The sequence below is a fragment of the Ambystoma mexicanum genome, chromosome 4p, assembly GCF_040938575.1.
Source record: "Ambystoma mexicanum isolate Mex_15411 chromosome 4p, UKY_AmexF1_1, whole genome shotgun sequence".
In the NCBI taxonomy this organism is placed as follows: Eukaryota; Metazoa; Chordata; class Amphibia; order Caudata; family Ambystomatidae; genus Ambystoma; species Ambystoma mexicanum.
Genome location: NC_090927.1, coordinates 1188285601 through 1188306257, shown reverse-complemented (window position 1 = coordinate 1188306257; position 20657 = coordinate 1188285601). Strand labels below are relative to the sequence as shown.

At 45.5% G+C, this 20657-nt stretch overlaps 1 protein-coding gene across 6 annotated transcripts in view; it reads right to left on the bottom strand.

Annotated features, from left to right (window-relative positions):
- STXBP5 (syntaxin binding protein 5) overlaps positions 1–20657 on the bottom strand; it is a 2430573-nt gene that overhangs the window by 216192 nt on the left and 2193724 nt on the right. For all 6 annotated transcript variants that reach the window (XM_069606830.1, XM_069606829.1, XM_069606831.1 and 3 more), the window contains one exon: positions 4905–5274. In XM_069606830.1, the coding sequence (XP_069462931.1) occupies positions 4905–5274 (370 nt within the window). The remainder of the gene's footprint in view (positions 1–4904; positions 5275–20657) is intronic.

Genomic DNA, 20657 nt, shown 5'->3' with positions numbered 1-20657 from the left:
ATGGAGGAAACTGGTTACACAAACTAGAACTGCTGGACAGAAGGGATTGTGAAGAATGATCCCTGTTCCAGGGACAGCTTGAAAACCTAAACAGTGTCAAGGCATCCCATAACAGTGCCAATCTGCAGGCCCACCTTTGCCAGTGACAGCAAACAATAAGAAACCGGGGATAACGGACAGGATAAAGGGTTCAGATGCCTTTCCTGGCACCATCCCAAAAAAAGTAAGCCTGGTGCAAGCTTAAATAGGCTTCATGGCGAGTGTCTGAGCCGAGAGGATTATATCGAGGACATTTTACGACAAGTCCCATTCCTTGCATCTAAGCCTCTCAGTAGCCAAACATGAAAGTTCAGGCTGATGAGGTTTGGGTGGAGAACCCACCCCTCTGATTGGTAGAGCAAGTCACTTTTCTAATAAGGTGCCAAGGAGGGTAGATGGCTATGTCCAGCAACTCCGGATACCATGTCCTCTGGGCCCAGTCTGGAGTGATCAAGATCAACATGGTTCCGAATAGGAGTAATCTCTTGAGAAACAGCGGAACAACAGGGATCAGCAGGAACGCATTAAGGAGGTTGAATGTCCAATCACTGTCAGTGCCTCCCCCAGAGCTCCCTGATCAGGACATTCCCAGGAGCATAACAACTTGCACTTCCTGTTCACACTGGAAGCAAAGAGATCCACTTGAAGAGTTCCTTAAAAGAAGATGATCACCTCCAGAACTTCCCGGTAGAGCTCCCACTCTTGGGAGGCCGAAGTCTGTCTGCTCAAGCCATCCACTTGACATTCTCTCTTCTGACCAGAAAGACAGCCATCCGAGAGATCAGTTATCCAGAGCCCAGAATCACAGCCGCATTGCTTTTCTGCAAAGGGCAAGGATCCCACTCCACCTCGCTTGTTGAGGCACTGCATGGCCATTGTGTTGTCGTCAGGTTCACCACAGTCTTGTGTCTCACAGTTGGGAGTAAATTGACTAAGGCCAGCCTAACCATCCTCAGCTCCAGCACACCTCTCCCTTCAGGAATGTGTTCAGCCTCCTTGGTCATCACTGACCACAGACCAAAAGATATGTTGGCGAAGGCACAAGAGGCATTGACACATCGGAGGCCTACACTTGAAGAGCTGAAAATGTTCCTGCCTCATCCGTGCAATTTCATGCTCTACCTGTCGAATGGCAAAGACGGAGGTGTTCTTAAGATTCGTCATAGTGGCCTGAAATACCAAACTTTCTGGGAAAGTGGGGGCGGAAAGAAATAAGTGGTCCAAAGAGGTCAGCTTGAACTTTTTGATAAGGTTGCAGTCCACCGCGAGCACTGGCGCGGTCTTGGGCCACAGTTCCATCGCTGGCACCTCCACTGCCTGATTGAAATGCAGCAAAGTCTCCTGTCTTCTAAGACCCTCATCCAAGATGTCAGTCAGGCCAAACTGCACCCGAGGGTTGTGAAGAGGTCGACAGCCTCAAGGTTTTCACTACCTTCGCCAACAGGCTCTGGAAAGCTGCCTCTGGCTTGCCAGGGGAGGCAGCAGGGAGCATGTCGGCCTCTGGCGAGGTGTCTCGACTACTTGCTTCCTGCCGGTGTGTGGGACGAAGAGGCATCAGGCAAAGGATACATGGAGTTGTGCTTTGCCCCCTGGCGGCAGAAAAGTTTCTGAAGAGCAGCTAATGTGTCATAAATCACCAAGGTATCTTATGAAAAGGATACGGTAACCAAAAAGGATACAATTGGTAGGGCTCTTCCGGATACTTGAATTCACAAGGCTTGATAGTAGTGAAGTCAAATTAGACCTTCCAAATGATACAACTCTCTGACTAGTAAAACAGGCAGAGAGGGGTATCACTGGAAAGGGCATGGGAGCATAATAGGAAGTCAGCCTAGGATAAATAAAGCATCATGAGAAGTTGTCCCAACTAACTCTCACTGATAGCACAGCAATAGCACTAATTACAACACTAACCTGTAGGCTAGAACTGGAATCTCCACCAACAAGTCTCAGAAGAAATCCAGGAATTGAAACAACGACAAAGGAGGGGAGGTTAGTAAGGGAGACTTATCCCGAACGGCACAAGGCTCACGCTAGATACCGGGTTGGTGCACCACAGGATAGCGTCCAAAGTACTGTGCACAATCACCTTCAAATAAACAGTTTGTTGATAATACTTCCTTTCCCACGTAGAACAGAAATTCGTCCACCTGTTATCTCATCACAGGTGCCAGGGATGCGTGTGGAGTTACACATTTCAAAGAGTTCAAAAAAACGCATGCAGATTTACACGCAAAAAAAGTTCACGCAGCCTGAACAGCCGCGCTTTTAAGTACAGTAGAAAGCGTGCTGATTTACATGCAACAAAAGTACACGCAACCAGGACCGCAGCGTGTAAAGGGTACAGTAGACTGCGTGTGATTTTACACGCAAACAAAAGTGCACGCAGCCAGACAGCCGTACCTGAAGAGTTCCAGAGTCCGCGTGGGGTTTTACCCGCGAACAAAGTACACGTAGCTAGGACAGCCGCGCTTGGAGAGTTCCACCGTCCGCGTGGGGTTTTACCCGCAAACAAAATACATGCAGCCAGGACAGCCGCACTTGGAGAGTTCCAGCGTCCGCGTGGGAAATTACACGCGACAAACTTATACGCAGTCAGGAAAGCAGCATGCTAAGATATCAGGAACCCACGTGTGAGGATACAAGCGACTGAAGTGCACGCAGACAGTGCTGCCAAAACACGCATGTGAAGGAAAGCCGTCTGATGGTCTTCTAATGGACGACTGCCGAAGATAGCGTGTAGAATTTCAAGTGAACAAAAACTGCTGTAACTTCTAGAAGGCAGCTCCAGGAGTTTGCGTGCGGAAGAAACACACCGAAGAAAGCCAAGGAAGTAACCAACGAGATGCGAGGACGCAGATCAAGAGTTCAGCTACAAAACGCCAAGTTGGTTCAATCAGAAGCAGCGAGCAATGTCTCCACGCTGCTTATGAATGTACTGCAGTAACACATGTGACTACCCTGAATCACGTGAATTCAACAACGTGAATAATGCAAACGTTGTTTTCCCGGCAGTACATCAAACAACCTCCATTTAGAATAGAATGGTCTAGCAGTTCTATGAGCATAACCCGTTCTGCGTGAAGATGGTTTTCCGGGTCCAGAGGTAATATGTCCAGCATGTATGACAGTGCTGGGAGATGGATATCACAGATGAGGAATCTATGGGAGGAATGTGTGCATTAGAAATAGATTGTTCTTATCCCTTTGCCTAAACAAAAATTTTGCTGGTATAAGCATTTTCACTTCTTTCTGTAAACTCTTAATTTCCCTCAGTTTTCCACATCTGCAATTGAGTTGCTAGACAATGAGGCATCTCAACATAGCTCCCATTATAATAATAATATAGTGGGAGAAAGACAAAACTGTTACAAATGTGCCAAAATGTTAAGTGAGGCTGGTAATGGGGCAAGTGTAAAACATCAATACATGCAAGAATAACTGATAACTATGGCAATAAGTAAGTTCTAATTTTAAAATAGCACCAAATAGGGGCAAACAATATATATATATGATTCAGAAGCAATAGGCTGTAACAGTATTCAACAGTGAGCAAAAAAGTAATTGAAGTACAATATACTGTTTTACAAAACAAAATAAAAGTTTGCAGCACCAAGGCTTTACACCCTCCCAGTCGCATGTTATCACTAGTAACTGAAGTGTCAGTTCACATCTCCTGGGAGCCCAGGTAAAACATAATTGTTAAAGGTTAACTTAATCAAGCAGGCTAGAATATCTCTAAGCTTAGCCGCAGCAGCCTCAGCTGACCATTCATTACCCAATTATTATACTCCTTTCATTCAGGTTTTCACCAGCGCATCAATAATCCAAACTGCTATTTACTTACAACACCACCAAACATCCAGACAAGTAGCCAACACTTCATCAACTCTCCTCCCACCTCACACATCATTTTGATTTATCTAAGCTAAGTAAACTAGCAGATACTAGACTTCAGGTCATAGTGCAGGGAGCATGCCCCAACACCATGAACATTCAAGTCACTGAAGCAGGGAAACAAAGAAGCAGCCCAGGTTATCCCTGGCAGGAACTGTGGAAAATGGCAGGACAAGGCCATTGGCAGCTGCAAAGTCAATGGAAAATAATAGATAAACTGCATCAGCAAAATGTTCCAGCTGATTCTCAAAGTATCTGCTGGACTATAGTATATTTAGTAATGGCAGCTTCCATCTATCTTACTCTTTGCACTCTTCTAGGTATGATTTGTTTTGCAGTATCTCTGTATACTCTGCAAATTTGCAATATCTTGCCCTCCCCGTTACTCTACAGACTTGTAGAACAGCTCTGGGCTGAGGACTGATCCATGTGGCCTTCCTGCTAACTTGTTTCCTTAAGGCTGCTGTTTTGCTTCTGATTGCCCAGTGATGTCCTACTTTAAGCCGAAAGCCTTCCGGACTATTCTCACACCAAGGCAGTTCAAACTTTTTAAACACCCGCAATAAAGCAAGAGTTCTCCCCCCACTTCTTTTAATACAAAAATAAACATGTAAACAATGTTGTAAAATAAGACTTTTTTGACAACTAATAATTGCAAAACAGTATTTGGAGGTCTGTTGCCATCCAGTACATCTTCGATGTTTCAATGTTCATGTCAACACAACAATTTGATTAATAGTATACCTATACCAGCTGCAACTTATTTATATTTGGATGGTGGATCCCTAGAAGTTGCAAAACAATTACTTTATACAGTATATTATAGTTCAATATGAATGGAAACACAAGTATACTGTCAAGACAGCTGTTTCATTCAAACAATCCCAACAAACTAATCTGCTCATGACTGGAATCTCATTTTTGTAAGTCTAATATGTAATAACATCTTACAATTTTGTATGACTTACCTAAACGCCATGATATGTCCATTGGCACAGAAACATGCAAGGCAGAGACTGTTGCTCATGGTCACTATATCTCCACGTAGAACAAACGATGTCTCAGTGATATTGTGTTTGTGAATACAGTTCTGGGAAGGCAGTGTAATAACTTTTGCCTGCTTCTCGGAACAGATAACTGCATATTGGTTTTCACTGATTTCCTGAGAAGAGGATGGGGACACGGAGACTGGCCGTCGTTTCTTCAATTTATCTTTGTCATCTTTTTCTTCTGGTACATTGGGTTCTCGCCATGATTCATAAGCTGGTGGGACTAAGATTCCAACAGAGTCCAAGAATGCCATTCTCAAAATGGCTCCCTTTAGCCTCAAAATAGTTCCTGCAAGAAAATTGCAACTTATTAGGAAAAAAAGAGATAAGAGGCGACATGTTTTCTAAATGTATGTCAGGGACAGCATAAAGAACAAACTGGCTGCACATATATCGATCTCCTGCATAAACACAACTCTCCTGCAGCAACCAATTACCTAGAGTTTGCCCTCCCCATTACTACCACTCTATTGATTCCCTTGTTAAGAGTTAAGTATGCATACAAGACAACCTTGTAACCATTTAAACATTTAAGGCCTTCCCAAGAACCTGATCCCAGTGTTTAAGTTTTCTCTCAATTTATCCAAAGCACAACTGACCTAGAGGGCAAATGTTGCCTACCGAGTATGATCCTCTCAATGATATCTCAAACTCAGTAATAAACTATGAGATTTAACCAATTGGTGCAATATGAGTAATGGGCCAAGAGGTGTGCAGTAGAGTTTTGCCGCAGAGAACTTCAGCACAGGATGAAAGTACTTACATATCGGCTGGACCAAAGCCCAGTTTGTAGCTCTGTATTTCTGTATGGCAAAAATCTATTAAATAATTGGCCATCATTTATTAGCCCCAATGCTTCACGGACGGGTGGTACAGTACACGTCAATGGGCTATTTGTTTAATAACCAAAACCAAGACCCAGGTAGGCGACAGACTTATCAGTGCTATTCAAGGTCTTAGTCAGAGGCCAACCTAATGTTGAAATTCTTTTCACATAACATATATTATTTAACACTCAGCAAGGGTGCCACACAATATTAACGTGTAAACATAAACAATGGGCTATTTTCATGAGAACCCACCACCACCTTGGGTACAATATGAGTGTGCACTTAATTTTCTTATATTTCTGTGAAATGCATGGTAGCATTTAGAGGAGTAATCCTCCTGAACTTTATATCATCAAATAACACAATTTTCAAGGAACAGATTTCATGAAAAGAGCCACAACTGCAAAGGGATCATCAATGACTATGGGCAAAAACCAGCTATTGTGCCGTGTATATTCCAAATTCAGCGGATGTAAATCCTAACATGCCACGTGCATATAAGACCGTTTTGGCAAGTACTGTTCATAGAGTGCAACCAGGTAATCTATCAGTGAATGCCTTTGTCCTGATTTTTCTCATTCAATGGGACGGTTGCAAATTATCTCTTTGAGCAGGCATCATGTGGCACATCGGTTTCACTTACAGCCAAATATTTTACTTGAAGAATGCTTCCATTATGCATTTGCAGGGCCATAGAAGACTCAAACATGGAAAACAACCCAAGGTCAACTTTACATGAAGCAAGCTGTTAAATGTAAAGATTGAAGGGTAGTGTTGGGAAGGAGAGAGGGTGTTCCCTCCCCCCTAGGCGACACTGAATGAGAAATTAATGCTAAGAGAACACATCCAGCGAGCAGGGGCGAGGGGTTGCACATAGAGGAGGGCGATCACATTAACTCTTTACTTTTTGACTTTTTTGTAAAATGCGGGGGAGACCCCTGCAGCACCCCCTCATCCCTCCCTACTCTAACTTATACCCTTAACCCACACCCCACCCATTATGCACTATACATATACCACTTTACCTACCATTTTCGGTGAAATAAATTCGGTCAAACCTCATTAAGTAAAATTGTATTTGGTGAAATGTAGGTATACAGCGAACACCATCTTGGCGAACGGCAACCATCTTAGAATTTAGGACCAAGCGCAGGAAACAGCACAATGTGTGGTAGTATCAGATCCCTTGCATGAGCGCAAACACCCCAACACTGCCCCCACCCCAGCCAGGTCTCAAAGTCCAAGAGAGCCTCCATTGTTCCAAAAGTTATAGGCCCTCGTCCCCTGGGAAGAATGCACCCGCCAAGGTCATGGAAAGGGAGCAGAGCGCAACTTAACAGTGCCAACCCACGGAACAAATAGCAAGGCCCTCCTGCCCCCAATGATCCCCCAAAAGAAATACAGCTGATCCCCCAAAAGAAATACAGCTTTGCAATACTTTTATCCTGAGACCCCTGCATACCACAGGCCTATCCAAACCCAGACCACCAACCATAAAACCTTTACACCCCTCAATCAATTACTAAGATCAGTAGGCAAGGCTATTGCGCCTTCACAAATGGATCACATGATCTGTGCAGTGAGGTGCAGGCTGGCAACAAATTATAGCCAAAAACGAAGATGGAGGACCTTGGTTACCCCCACGAGCCCATCCCTGCATCTTGCAGGTGCTTGTTACAATGACAACATAATATTGTGTTAGTAGCCAATTAATTGTTAGGTCAACTTCACCTCGGATGACGAGCCCAGCAGCACCCACATGGAAGGAGATGGACAGATGAAGGCAGACCAATGGCCTAGCATCCCGTATGGAACAGGCCCTACATGTATAGGGCTCCTCCAATCCGCATTGTAGAATTGTACTATATGTCATGAAGTCATTAGCGACGTTGTTTGTGCTTATAATGTGCTGCATGTGCCTACGGAACTCGGAACGTTCGGTGGTAGAGTTCTTTGCTGGGGCACTTCTATTTTGTAAGAAATACTTGTATCCTTGCAAGTGTCTCTTGTGCCTTTTTCCCTAGAGGGCTATATGTTTTCTGGTGTGAGTGTGCAAGGGCGCGCCTTCAGTAGGATGGAGCACTTGCAATATAATTTTATTGAAATATTTGTAAATACTTTGGTTCTCCCAATTTTAACTCTTCAACCTACCTCATTTTTCAGAATAATTATAGCCCGGTATGCATAGTCCCCAAATCAATGGGGCTGCTTTCAAATGATACGCCAAAGCAGCACAATTATAGCCTGGCAGATCAGATAGTGAGGAACTTCCCCTCTCCCATTCCGGGAGCAGACATAACATATTTTGGGAGACTTTGTGGCAATACTTGAAATTAATGTGTGACAACTACTAGGAGTTAAGGTGCAAACACAGGGCTAAGAAAAAATAATACTTTGGGGCGTTTCAGATATCCGAGTGTGTATCAGAAAAGGACTTAACTTGGCCAAAAAAACTTTTATTTAACAAAAATCTCTCCTCTTGAGGGGCTAAAGCGAAATCTTTCTTCAAAGTTCCACAAGTATGGCTTCTTTCCAAAGTTTAAAAAAGTTTGAGCTCCCACTCTGTCACTCTCAATCTCTCGGGTGAAGTCTGAACTACTCCTTGTTTTTTCATTGTGGGGTCTGTTGTTCTCTGGCTCACCACAGATCGACTGTAAGCAGAGTCTGGTTCCCCCAAGATTTGAAGATACAGCTGAAATGTCTCTACAGTTGGGAGATGGAGCCAAGTCGATTTGCCTTACCAGGTTTCCACAGACAGAGTCTCTTGGAGCTTGTCATCTCACTCACCTAAAGTTCCTGACCTCACTGACTCACAGTTTTACTCTGGTCTCCCCCTTTTTAATGCCTTTTCACATGGTGGCCTCCTCCTCCTCCTAACGTGGGTTCCACCCCTTCAGGTCAGGGCATCCCCACTAACAACTGTCTTCAGCCAAAGATACTGTCTCAAAACATCCCCTTGCTCTTACTTGCTATTGTCACCACCTCCCGATCTTCCCCCATCTACAAAGTCCTGGCACTCACCCCAGACCATCACTTACGGTCCTCCCGCCACCTCTTGATTTTCCTCAGCTCCCGCTAGCAGTGCCTTGCACTGACCCTACATTATGCCAATAGTGGGTGGGGACATTATATAGAGTGGGGAGCTTGCTACATTACAAGGTTAGTATTGCTACAAACCCTCTTAATTGAGAGTATCCTCCTTGCTTCGCACTTCACCTCACTGTGAATCCATTGGAAAGCTAGAAGACGAGAAGCACAAGTACACAGCACCAGTGCGAAGCACAACTTTCCCGTCTCATGTTTGGCATTCGTCGCCACAACCGCATCTCACCAGCAATCGGATCACTCAATTATTTCACTGTTAAGCAAAACAAAGCTGGAGGCCTTATGAATCATTGGCTTTTGTCGCCACAACTACTTCCCACTGACAGTCAGATCACACCATTAACTTCCAGTTTAGCAAAGAATGAAAATCATAACCATACGCATTGCATTATTCACTGTGCCTACTCCGGCATCTATCCTAAGTCCACCCAGGAGAAATTCCACAAAGACATACCAACAATATCGCAGAGATCAATGACCTAAAGACTCAAAGTCCCACCCAAAACGCATCTGCTAAGAAAAAGTGTCTGCGCATTCTCAGCCGAGGCCAACAACCTTTGTCATGCTGTCTTCCAAACCACATCTGCAATTTAAACAACCACGTAGACTTCAAGAAGGCACTGAAATCATGGCTGTATCCACCGTCAATCAGATCTTAATCATATCCTGCATTGCCAGATTGTAACATCTTCCAAACATAAACAGAGGGTAAGACACCTTAGGGTGAATGTTGATCTCTGCAAGATGTAAACATGAACAAATAAGTCAGTCAGAAAACTATGTTACATCCATCAGAATCGGGACACTGACCCAGCATGGAATGAAGGCAATCAGAACTTACTTGAGAATATCTGTATTCATCTTAATAATGATGGCAGGTTAGCATACTCCCATTTATAGATAGATTAGCAACTAATGTAAAAAATAAAATCAAACCTTGGAAATGTACTGTATTGCACAAATGGCACTTTGAAACTAACCCCACATCAGAATATATTTTGCACTTTTTAGTATCCTGTATGTTTTTGTAATTTTGTATTAGATAGATTGGAGTGAAAAGGACACTGGAATGTATATTGTTTTATAATTGTTGTGCTAAATTAATAAATTGAGGTTTTAATTAAGCGTTGGAGATCCATTTGCCGTTTTATCCGTAAGTTGTGAAATAATTGTGCTGGGGGGAGGGGTAGCCTTTCACTTGTGTTTTGGTATATGAATTATGATCCCCACTGTAGTGTAGGGCCCCTGTTAACCAAAAATAGGGGATTGACCTGATCTAATTAATTGCTTCATCAGAGAAAAGCATTCTGCACACTGTCAGATCATTTATATGAGTTGTTAGGAGAGGAATTCGGCCAGAGCCTCTGGCAAAATTTGTCCATCGCCCAAATCCCCCATGTTGAGGAGGATCTCTGCATTGGACGCCAGTTTATCCTGTGCATTGTTTTAAGTTTGAAAGAGTCTCCAGGAGGAAGTCCATGAAAAAAACGGGAAAACAACTGAATGGAGAAATGACTGAATTCTTTTGTCGTGAAACCAAAAATTCCTTTTTTCTTTTCTTAATAATGCGGGGGGAGGCCCATATCTTAACTAATATCCTTACCCCATAGATATATTTTAATAAAAAAATACCAACATTTCAAAAATAAATGAGTACGAAAAATGTGGTAATTTCTTCCTCTTTTTTTGTATTAGATCATTTCTACAGCTACCCCTCCAGGAGATTTTCAGAGTGCAGTGATCAATAGTTGATTTAGAATCTGCATTGGAAACTCGCTCTTTCCTTACCAGGCAAGTGTGAGCTTGAATGCTGAAGTGATTTAAAGGAGAATACCTCGTAGTTTGCAGTTATTTTACCATTGAGGCGAGTTTTGTGACAGAGGAAATTAGCAACACGCTGAGTTAGCGGGCTGTTCTCGTTGTGCTCCTGCTGCATTTTCCAGTTACCCAGGCGGAGGCACGCACCAAGCACCAGGCATTAAGTGTGGTGGGGTATGGCCTAGCCTGGGTGAGGCCCTCCCACCTCTTGAATAAAGACACAGACTATGTTGCTGGATGCGAGGTCCCAGTGCTCCCTTACCAGGTGACACGGGCGGCCTCCCTTTATTCCTTTTGCCTTGTGACCTAACTCGTCCCAAGGTTATAAAAAGGGACATTCACCACACTCTACCTTTTTCATAATTGAATGACACAAACATTTTTGTTTTCGGGTCACAACAGGAATGAACAATGGTATTCAACTGACGAGACACGCCAATCAAGGGAGATTAACCTCAAAGTCCTTCAGTTAGTCGGGCTGCTGCGTTCTCTCATAAGGTAGCGCCTTCTGCACCCCAACTCTCTTTTCTGAATAATGCCTCCCCCTTGATCGGTTAGGTCGTCTTCCTCAATGCTGGATAGTCGTTCCCCTATATCAGATTCTCCTCTCTCGAGCCTCGAGACTTGGCCATCATGGAGGATACACTCTCCTGGGACTGGTTGTACTGCCATAACTTCCTTCTCCAGTCGACTTGCCCATGCTTCGGAAGAAACTTTAATTTCTTGTTACTGTGGCTCAGCCACCTGAGGCACTGACCATAGTTCTTTTTGTCTTCACTATCTTCATCGAGAAACGCTCATGGGGTAGGGACCTTTTCCCTCCCAGATGTCTGCAGTCTATCCGCACCTTTGTCCCCTATTTCCAGATGTTGATCTTGCAATCCCCTTCTGATGTTTTCTCTATCATTTGCTCTACGCCTTCATTCAAGCACAAGTTTTCATTTCTTATTCCAGGACTAAAGATTGAATGATCCGGCAACAGTCCTCTGGGCATCGCTGGAAGAGGGCTTCCGCTGGCGGTACCCCAGTCGAGCAGTAAAGAGTGGTGTGCTATTCGGACAGAAACTGGTACAGGGCTCGTGTTTGCATTCACCTTGTCTGTGTGTAATGCAGAATACTTTATTGAGGGTCCTCATCATCCTTCCTGCCTCACAGGTGGCTCTGGACCATACCGGGGTTATCTTTTGTTGTTGTACTCCGAGGCTCTGGATATATTCGGAGAACCCTCTGCTTTGGAATGGCAGGCCATTGTCTGTGCAAAACTCGTCTGGTAGTCCTTGGGTGGTAAACAGGCACTACATCTCCAAGTGAGGTGGATTCTTCGAATTCCACTTCCGGATGTCTTGACCATTGGTCCACAAGAACTATGTGGACCCAAGGTCCATGTATACTGTTCCCCAGGAAATGTTGCTCCGGTCCATGGATTCGATGTACGGTTGTCTCTGGTGGAGCAGATTCATCCGGAGCCAAGCCTTTGTTTTGTCCACTCCCTGATGTCCTGTGTGTGCCAACTCCGGCACCTGCGGCACTAGACTAAAGGGGATGACTATTTTTGACCCTCAGAGGCCCAGGCCGTTGTCCATAAACATTCGTTCGGTTTGCGCACGCCACATTTGCTCAAGCTCTCTTTTTGCGTGCTGTGTGTGCTTGTTTAGCTTTTCCAAACTTGTTTCCATTCCCCTCGAGTCCCAGATGACTGCGATAGTCGGAAACTTTCATAATTTGCTGATGCTTTCTGAATTTCTTCAAGGGACATCGAGATGGGTGTTGCCGCTGACGTCAAGGTATGCAGAAGCTCCTGAGTCCCTTTCCTTCATCGTCCTCTTCCTGTTCCCTCGCTTCCACAGGGTGTCGATAGAGGTAGTCTGCAGCGTTAGTGTTCCCCGGGCAGTACACCAGCTCAAGGTCATATTGTTGCAGGGCGAGTAGCGACCTCTCAATCCGAGCAGGAGGTTTGGAGGATGAGCCAACCATGATCGGTAGAAGGGGCTTGTGGTCGGTGACCACTGTCAATGATTTGCCATATATGTAAAGGTGGAAGTGTCTGCAACCCCCAGACTATGGCTGTTCAGAGAGAGCTCTACTCGCAAACGCAACAGGATGGGCATTCCCACAGTCATCAGGCTGTACCAGCACAGCCCTGAGACCAAATGGGCTGGCAGCCACACTGATTTCTGCGTTTCTAGTCGGGTCAAAGAACGCTATGGTGTCTTTTTGCTGTGAGTGCATTCTTGATTTCCTCGAAGGCACTCTGTTCCAGGGTGGTCAATTTCCAATTGCAGTCCTTCTTGGTGTGATTATGAAGTGGCTCAAACATTGTAGCCTGGTTATGTATGAATCTTCCGCAGTACATGACCATACCAAGAAAACTGCATACTTCTGAAACATTAGAAGGGGGACCTGCTCCTGGATGTCCTTCACTTTTGCGGGGTCAGGAGAAATCCCATTTTCCTGAAATACGTATCCAAAGGATTTGATCTTCTTTTGCAAGAATTCACATTTTTCTTTATGCAGCCTGAGTCCCAGCTGCTGAATACGTCCCAGGTCGTTCCCCAACCTATCTAAATGTCCTTGATCTGCACCCGAGTAGACCATAATGTCATCACTTATATTAATTGCTCCCTTTAGCCCTGCCAGCGCACCGTGGATCGTGCTCTGAAGCACCTATGCGGCTGAAGAAATCCCAACATGTAGGTGTTCGTATCTATACAGTCTTCGGTGTGTGGTAAATGTGGTGATGTAGCGGGAGGCTGGGTCCAACACCAGCTGGTGATAGCTTTATCTTAAGTCCAGTTTTGAGAAGAATTTTGCCCCCTGTAGGTCAGCTAGAATGTCATCAAGCATCCGGGTGATGAGTCTTTCTCCTTTGATCACTCGATTTGGGAGGTGTATATCCACACATGCAAATAGGGTCTGGTTGGCTGGGTTGACTGGCAATTACAATTGGAGAGACCCATGGGGTCAGTCCTTCTACCTCCTCTATAATGTCCATGTTGACTAAGTTCTCGAGTTCTATGTCGACCATTGCCCCCAGATGGAATGGTACTCTTCTGTGCTTTAATGCTATTGGCTGTACAGTTGGGTCAATGAGGAGGTAGACTAGATCTCCTGTGAACTTTCCTGCCTGTGAACACCTTTGGATGTCGAGCTAGTAGGGATTGAATGTCTTGTACGTACACTCCAAAGGCAAAGTTCACAATGTGCAGTGCCTCCGCTGCGGCGCATTTTAGTAATGTGACTTTGCTCACCTTGGTGACAAAAAATCTTGCCCTGATGGTGGTATCCTCATGTCGAACTGGTGCTACGAAGACACCCTCCAGCGGCAGTGGCACCTTCGCCCCAAATGTATATATCCGTGCCTGTGTCTCTTTTAGGGGTGGAGCATCTGAGTGTCGATTAACACATGGATCTGTGAGTTGTTTGCATATTTGAACTGTGCACTTTGGTTGGCGTCCTTTTGAGGCCTTCAGCTCCGACATGCTGGAAACGAAGAATGCATCTTCTTCATCCATCGCCTCCTCTACAGGCTCTTTGTCTGCGGTTTCCTGTTCAACTGATGCAACCTTCCGCGTCTGCCTATGATATGGCTGCCTCCAGCCACCTTGCGCTCGCAAGTGTGTTGACGCTACAGACGCAAGGCAGACTCGGGCGAAATGGTTAGTTGTCCCACATCTCCCGGAAATGTGACCTCTTGCCAGACAATCGTTGGAGTGGGGCAGGTCATAGCCACAGTTGGGACACAGGGTTAGCTCACTTCCTCGCCCTTCCCTCTTGTTACACGGCAGACGTTTGTCTGTTTTGCAGAAACTGTTGTCAACTTATGGCACAGGCTTCTTCCAGCTTGGTCAACTTCACGGCAGCACACATTATCCACCCTGACATCCGCCAATTTGTGGGAGCGTCCAAGTTCTAGGAAACGGATTAAGGTTATACCTGGTTCTCGCAGTATTTGCCATCTTAGTTTGATGGATGAACATCCTTGAATTATCTGTTGAAGCATCTCATGTTCTTCATCTGGCCATGCACATGTCGTGGCCATCCACTGCAGTCTGCAATGATAAGCGTCAAAAGATTCTCTTTCTTTCTGCAGGGCGTTCCTCATAAGGGACCTCTCGTAGTCCAGATTTGCCATGGGTGCCAAGTACTCTTGGAGTGCCGTCTAGGCTGTATTAAACATCCTGTCGGCAGGTCGTAGAGTCTGGAAAATGTTCAAAACGGCAGGACCATCCGAGTAAAAGAATAACCGATTTCTTCATAGAGTTTTTATCTCCAGTTGTTGCTAAGAACACCTCAATGCGCTTCACCCATGCGGGCCACCTGCAGCCTGGGCTGACTGGCTCCAGATACATTGAATTCTTGCAGGGGTGTGAGACACATGGATGGGCGTTGCACCCTGGCACCCGCACGGTGCCTCTGGCATCATCCGCCATCTTAGATTGCTGGATGTAGTGTGACCACGAGCCAAAAAACACCACTGCTGATTTGGCCGTGGCACTTGCGAGGCCTCGGTTGGATTGCTGGCACCTTTCACACTACACATAGTTGGGCCTGGGAAAGCAGGGTGCACAAGCACTCCGTGCAGGAGCTGCAACACTTGGATATGGACTGCGCCAAATTGTCCTTGCTTGGTGGCACAGCGTGGGTCACTGCGTAAAGTTGGTCACCCTGTGACTGGTTGCAGGGCGTACAAGCACTCCTACTGGGAGCTGCAACCCTTGTTTCCAACAATTGAAGGGCCTTTCTATTGTTCCTTATTGCTCTTGATTTTTTGTAGTGTAGAGAATATGTGTCCATAGTTAGGATGTGCCCCCGGACAATTGAGTTGAGCCCACTCGGCTACGCCCTGTAGGCGCACACTAACAGCGGGGGAAGTTGGGAATGCGTGCCACACTTCTTTATATGTATTGATTTTTTCCACTCCCCACATGCACCAAGTCGTGTGAACGTGATCACACAGCTGGCGGCTTGGGAGTGTCAGGGGCCAAGGGTCCAGCCGGGGCGGGCTCGTCAGCACCGCTCCCGCAAAGCTGAACCTGGGCCTGGTGCGAGGGAATCCTCTGGCACACAGCATGTGAGGTACGCATAGTAAGGGAGATCTGGCAGAGGGATAGCGGGTTAACGACCACGTGGAGTAGCGCCAGCGTGGCAACCGCCTTGTCGCAAGTGTGGTGGGTTATGGCCTAGCCTGGGTGATGCCTATCCACCTCTTGAATAAAGACACAGAGACAATGTTGCTAGCTGCGAGACCTCTCTGCTCACTTACCACGTGACACGGGTGGCCTCCATTTATTCCTTTTGCCTTGTGACCTAACCCGTCACAAGGTCCTTAAAGGGACATACATCACATTAAGGAACTTTGAAAATCCAGCTCCCGTGAAGTGGGCTGTTCTCGCTGTTCGCCTCTGTATTCTCACTTTTTTCAGCAATTTTCTTCTGTTTTGTTCGATTTTTCACCTGGGATTGTTCAGTGTCTTTTAAAGCCGTCCTTTCACCCGGCAGCATTTTGCCCTTCGTCAAGGCATCCACCGCTAGTATTATCTGCTCTGACTTTCCATTCTGGAAGACGTGGAAAGCCTTTCCTTCTTTGTTTTAATTACCATATATGTGACATGTAAAAGAGTTCTGGCAGTGTAAAGCTCTACGGAGCGCTGAAGATTGCAGTTTTCCTGAACCTTCCTGTAAGGATACCAGGGAGCTGCTGCTTTGCTTGCTTGTACCTTGAATCTTTCACTTGTTTTATGCCAGCAAAGAGAGTACGTTTCAACCAACTCTGACAATTTCCACGGATTAATTTTGTGGAGTGATGATCTCTTTGGCTATATATTTGCTACATGTACTCTTCTGTCTAGCAAGAACCTGTGAGCTAATGCTGTGGAAGCTAGGAGCCAGAGCTGGAGCTTGAGCTTTTTTGAATTTCCCAGTTTTGAAATTCTATGCTCTTGCATATCTATTTACATAGATATATGAGCATCACAGTAATAAATAGTTGTTATGGTGCAGCGCCTTTTTTTTTATAATTGCCCTGAAACACAAGATTTGACATGATTTGATTTTAATTGATGAATTGTGCGCATTACGGCAATGTTGCATCAGGGGAACAAAACGAATAGCCAAGTGGAAACTAATATCCAAGTGGAAACAGACTATTGGCTTTTAATGACCACCCGGAGTTTGCTTGTCGAGTCCAGTCGAGGTGCAGTGGGTAGGAGACAGACTAAGGCAGCATCTTGAGATATTCAGCCATTACCTGCAGCCCCCCACTCAGCATACACTAATCTGACATACACTTTCAAACTATGCTTCGCTGTTGGTGCTGTTGTTGTTACATCCTATCACCATGTCTAAGGCTTTGAACTCAAGACCACCGGATGCTAATCAAAAGAAAAAGTGATTTAAAATGTTTAAACCTATTAGCAAAGTAAAAGCACTGATCTTAGAAATACAGGATCTTATTGAGCGACTGTTTGGGTGGAAGTGCCATATCATTTATTTATTTTATTTACTTATTTTTGCATTTGTATAGCACGTGCAAGCCCTCAAGCATCAGGGCGCTGTGGAGAATAGGTTACACAGAGGCAACTGGGGCCAGAATGCAGTTACAATCTATAGTGATGCCTTGATTACATAGTTGCATACAGACGAGTAGAGTATAGACAGTGCATACGTATTGCTGTGGTTACAGGTTGCAAGTAGCAAAGATGCAATGATTCAGTTGTTGCATATAATTGAGCAAAGGTATACACAATGCATAGATAATGCTACAAGGGTCTGTAAAAGGAGGGCGAGCAAGGATATACAAAGTTAATTGAAGAGCCAGGTCTTGAGGCCTTTGCAGAAAGCCCAATAAGAGTCTTCTGACCTGAGGATGAGTGGGACGGAGTTCCACTGCTTTGCTGCAATGAGGTGGAAGCTTGAGCCACCTGCTTTGACACGTTTGAAGGAGGGCTGCACTAGCCTATGTGCATAGGGGGTTCTAACGGGCCTGGTTGATGGTGGTTTGGAAACTCTTTGCAAGAGTTATGGTGGTGCTGATTTGGAAATGCATCTATGTGTATTGGTTATGGTCGTGAAAGGAATTCTTTCCTGGATAGGGCGCCAGTGTACCTTTCTGCGGGCAGCTGATATATGTTCGGTTTTGGTGAGTTTGAGGGCAGCTCTTAAGGCACCATTTTGAATGACTTGCAGTTTTTTTAGATTGTGGGAAGAGGTGCCAGCGAATAAAACATTGCAATAGTCTAGTCTAGCACACACCACGGCACAAGCGTTTGTTAGGCAGCAATCTGGTGAAAGGAAGGGTTTTGCAGCGTTAAGAGTTTTGTGTTGTATGCAGCTGTGGAGGCGATAGTGTTGACTTGTCTGGCGAGTGTGAGCGGTGCATCTAAGTAGACGTAGACTCCCAGGGTTTTCACTGAGGGCGAGACTGGGATAGGGATGCCATTGATTGTGCAAGTCAAGTATTCACGGTTCAATTTGCTCAGAGCTGTTCAGTGTCCTATGATGAGGGGTTCTGTTTTGTCATTGTTCAAGCAGAGGCTGTGGGAGGCTATCCTTGCTTGAATGATGGTGAAGGTTGAATTTAGAGTAGCAGCATCTTCTGAGTAGGTGCCAGTGAGGGAGAGGAGAATTTGGGTATCATCTGCGTAATTTGTATATGCAATGTCAAGGCAGTCAAGGAGGTCGCAGGGGCGGTTCGTGAATATGTTATAAAGCGTGGGAGAGACACACGAGCCTTCTGGGACACCACAAATGATTGTTGATGGTGTTGCACTGGCACTCTCGGAGAAGACTTTCATTCTCCTACCTTCTAGGAAGGAGGCTATCCACACTGTTGCTTCTGGTGAATAGGAGGCTGTTTGGGCGAGGCAACAGCAAAGTATACTGTGGTCAACTAAATCAAACGCTGCTGATAGGTCTAGTAGCAAGCAGCAAGAGAGCCAGTTTACCTTCATCTTGGATATCGTCAATTCAATGTTTTAAGTTGAGGAGGGCAGATTTGGTTCCGTGCCCGGGGAGTGAGTCTAGAAATTACCCTTCCATAACATAGGCGATATATTTTTGTTGCCCGAAAACCAACCACATCATGTGTTCAGCATTGTTAGTACAGACTCCTAAACATTACCAGAGAGCGTCCATTTTGTAGGAATAGAATTCGCCATTTTGATTAATTTTTGCTTTCTGTTCAAACTGCTTTGCTGTAAGTGAATTCTATCCTATTATTGCTCATGCATAGAGCAAGGCCACAAGTTACATGCTGAGAAACAGCCCAGGCAACTCAGACAGCAATGCCCGGTCTCCTCCCTCACAAGTCCTTGGAAGTAAGCAACAAGGCATTTAATCACTACGCACATGCCAGCTAGTCTCGCTGGTGCGGCAGAAACGGTAGGAAGGAACATTAAATGGCTTTAATTATGCTCTCTTTTACGCCCCCCCCTCTTCACTGAGCCCCTGTAGATCGAGTTGACCTCCCGCACACGAATAGAAACTAGAAGATAGTGAGGCCTGGAATGTGTCTCTCCCCTGCACGCAGCTTGCTTGTAAGAAAAACAGCATTATGTTTCCTAAAACAAAGAATCGTGTCTGCAACCTTTGCAAATTGCAAACTGTTGCTGAATAAATGTCTGAGGGCGTCATATTCGTCAATCATCGAAACCATTTCAAAGGAAATCCATTATGGGCGGTATTGAATATGTCACTAGTGATAATAAGATGTTCGTTTTGTATATATGTACCTGTTGTAGAATGCTCGCTCTCTTGCGTCCCACGGGGTCTGGAGACACACGTTGCGGGACGTGAGACCCAGTCGGCAGACAGACTATTTGCTTTGCAATAAACCCTAGATTTTGGGAATTGAACCTCGTGTCTGGCGTATCAATTCGTGTGTGGTGATTGTGTCATGTTCCCATACCAGAGGGTCCCTTAGGGGCCCCATCAGGGGCGGAATCCAGATTGGTGGATTCCAAGTATATGTTTTGTTTCTAGGCAAGAGTGAAAAGTCTGTAAAAATAGAATCACAGGAGCGGGGGCAAACTGTCCCTTTGATGGAGCTGGTGATGAGACCATTAATATTATTGATTCGAGTGATCGGTCAGCTACTTGGCCCCCATTTGCCCATTCTATGATCAAATGAGTTGAGGATCCTATGATGGCCTATGAAGTTGCAAAAAGTGGGTCCCTTCTGGAACTTGAAGGCCTTTGGGAGGATCAAGATCTGCTTGGAAGATTCCTGATTTAAATGACAACAGTCATGTTAGGATTAACAGATATGCTGTAGATGTAGCACGCTCTGTGTATGAGCGTGACCTGAGGGCCTGTATCCCTTTTACGAGGCAGTGAAGTAAAGCAGCTGGCATTGGAGCAGTGGCAGCGGCAGAGGACGGCGGAAGAAACACGGTTACACGGCTATACAGCTCCAGCAGAATTGGGGAAATCGGCAAGAATTGTAAATCCCAGTCACCCATTGAGGCTGTTGCCGTTGCTGCTGCCGTTAAGCTCGGGATCTTATTGACACTGAGCCCGAGGAAACCAAAAGGTGGTGTGCAGTTGGGGTTGTTGTGCCCTAGTGTGTACTAGTGGGTGCAGAGGTGTAGGGGTCTGCTGGGCTCCTGAGCTCTTGGGCTCCAGGCAGATAGGAGACAGGAGGAGATAAGGGAGAACTGAAGAGCAGCTACCACACTGAAGTGATAACTGACTTGCAAGCGAGGACTGTGGGCTGTGGGGCTATAGGAGGTGGCTCTCCCGTCCGTCTGCTTGCCCTTCTGCCCTTTGCCTTTGACCCACTCGCACGCTAGATCTCCAGATCTCTAGATTAATAAAGGAAACATAGCACGGCAGTATAATTACCTGTGTTGGTACTGAGCATGAAGGCTGACACTTATTTTGGATACTGAACTCTACACAGTGAGGATCAAAGTGCTGCTCT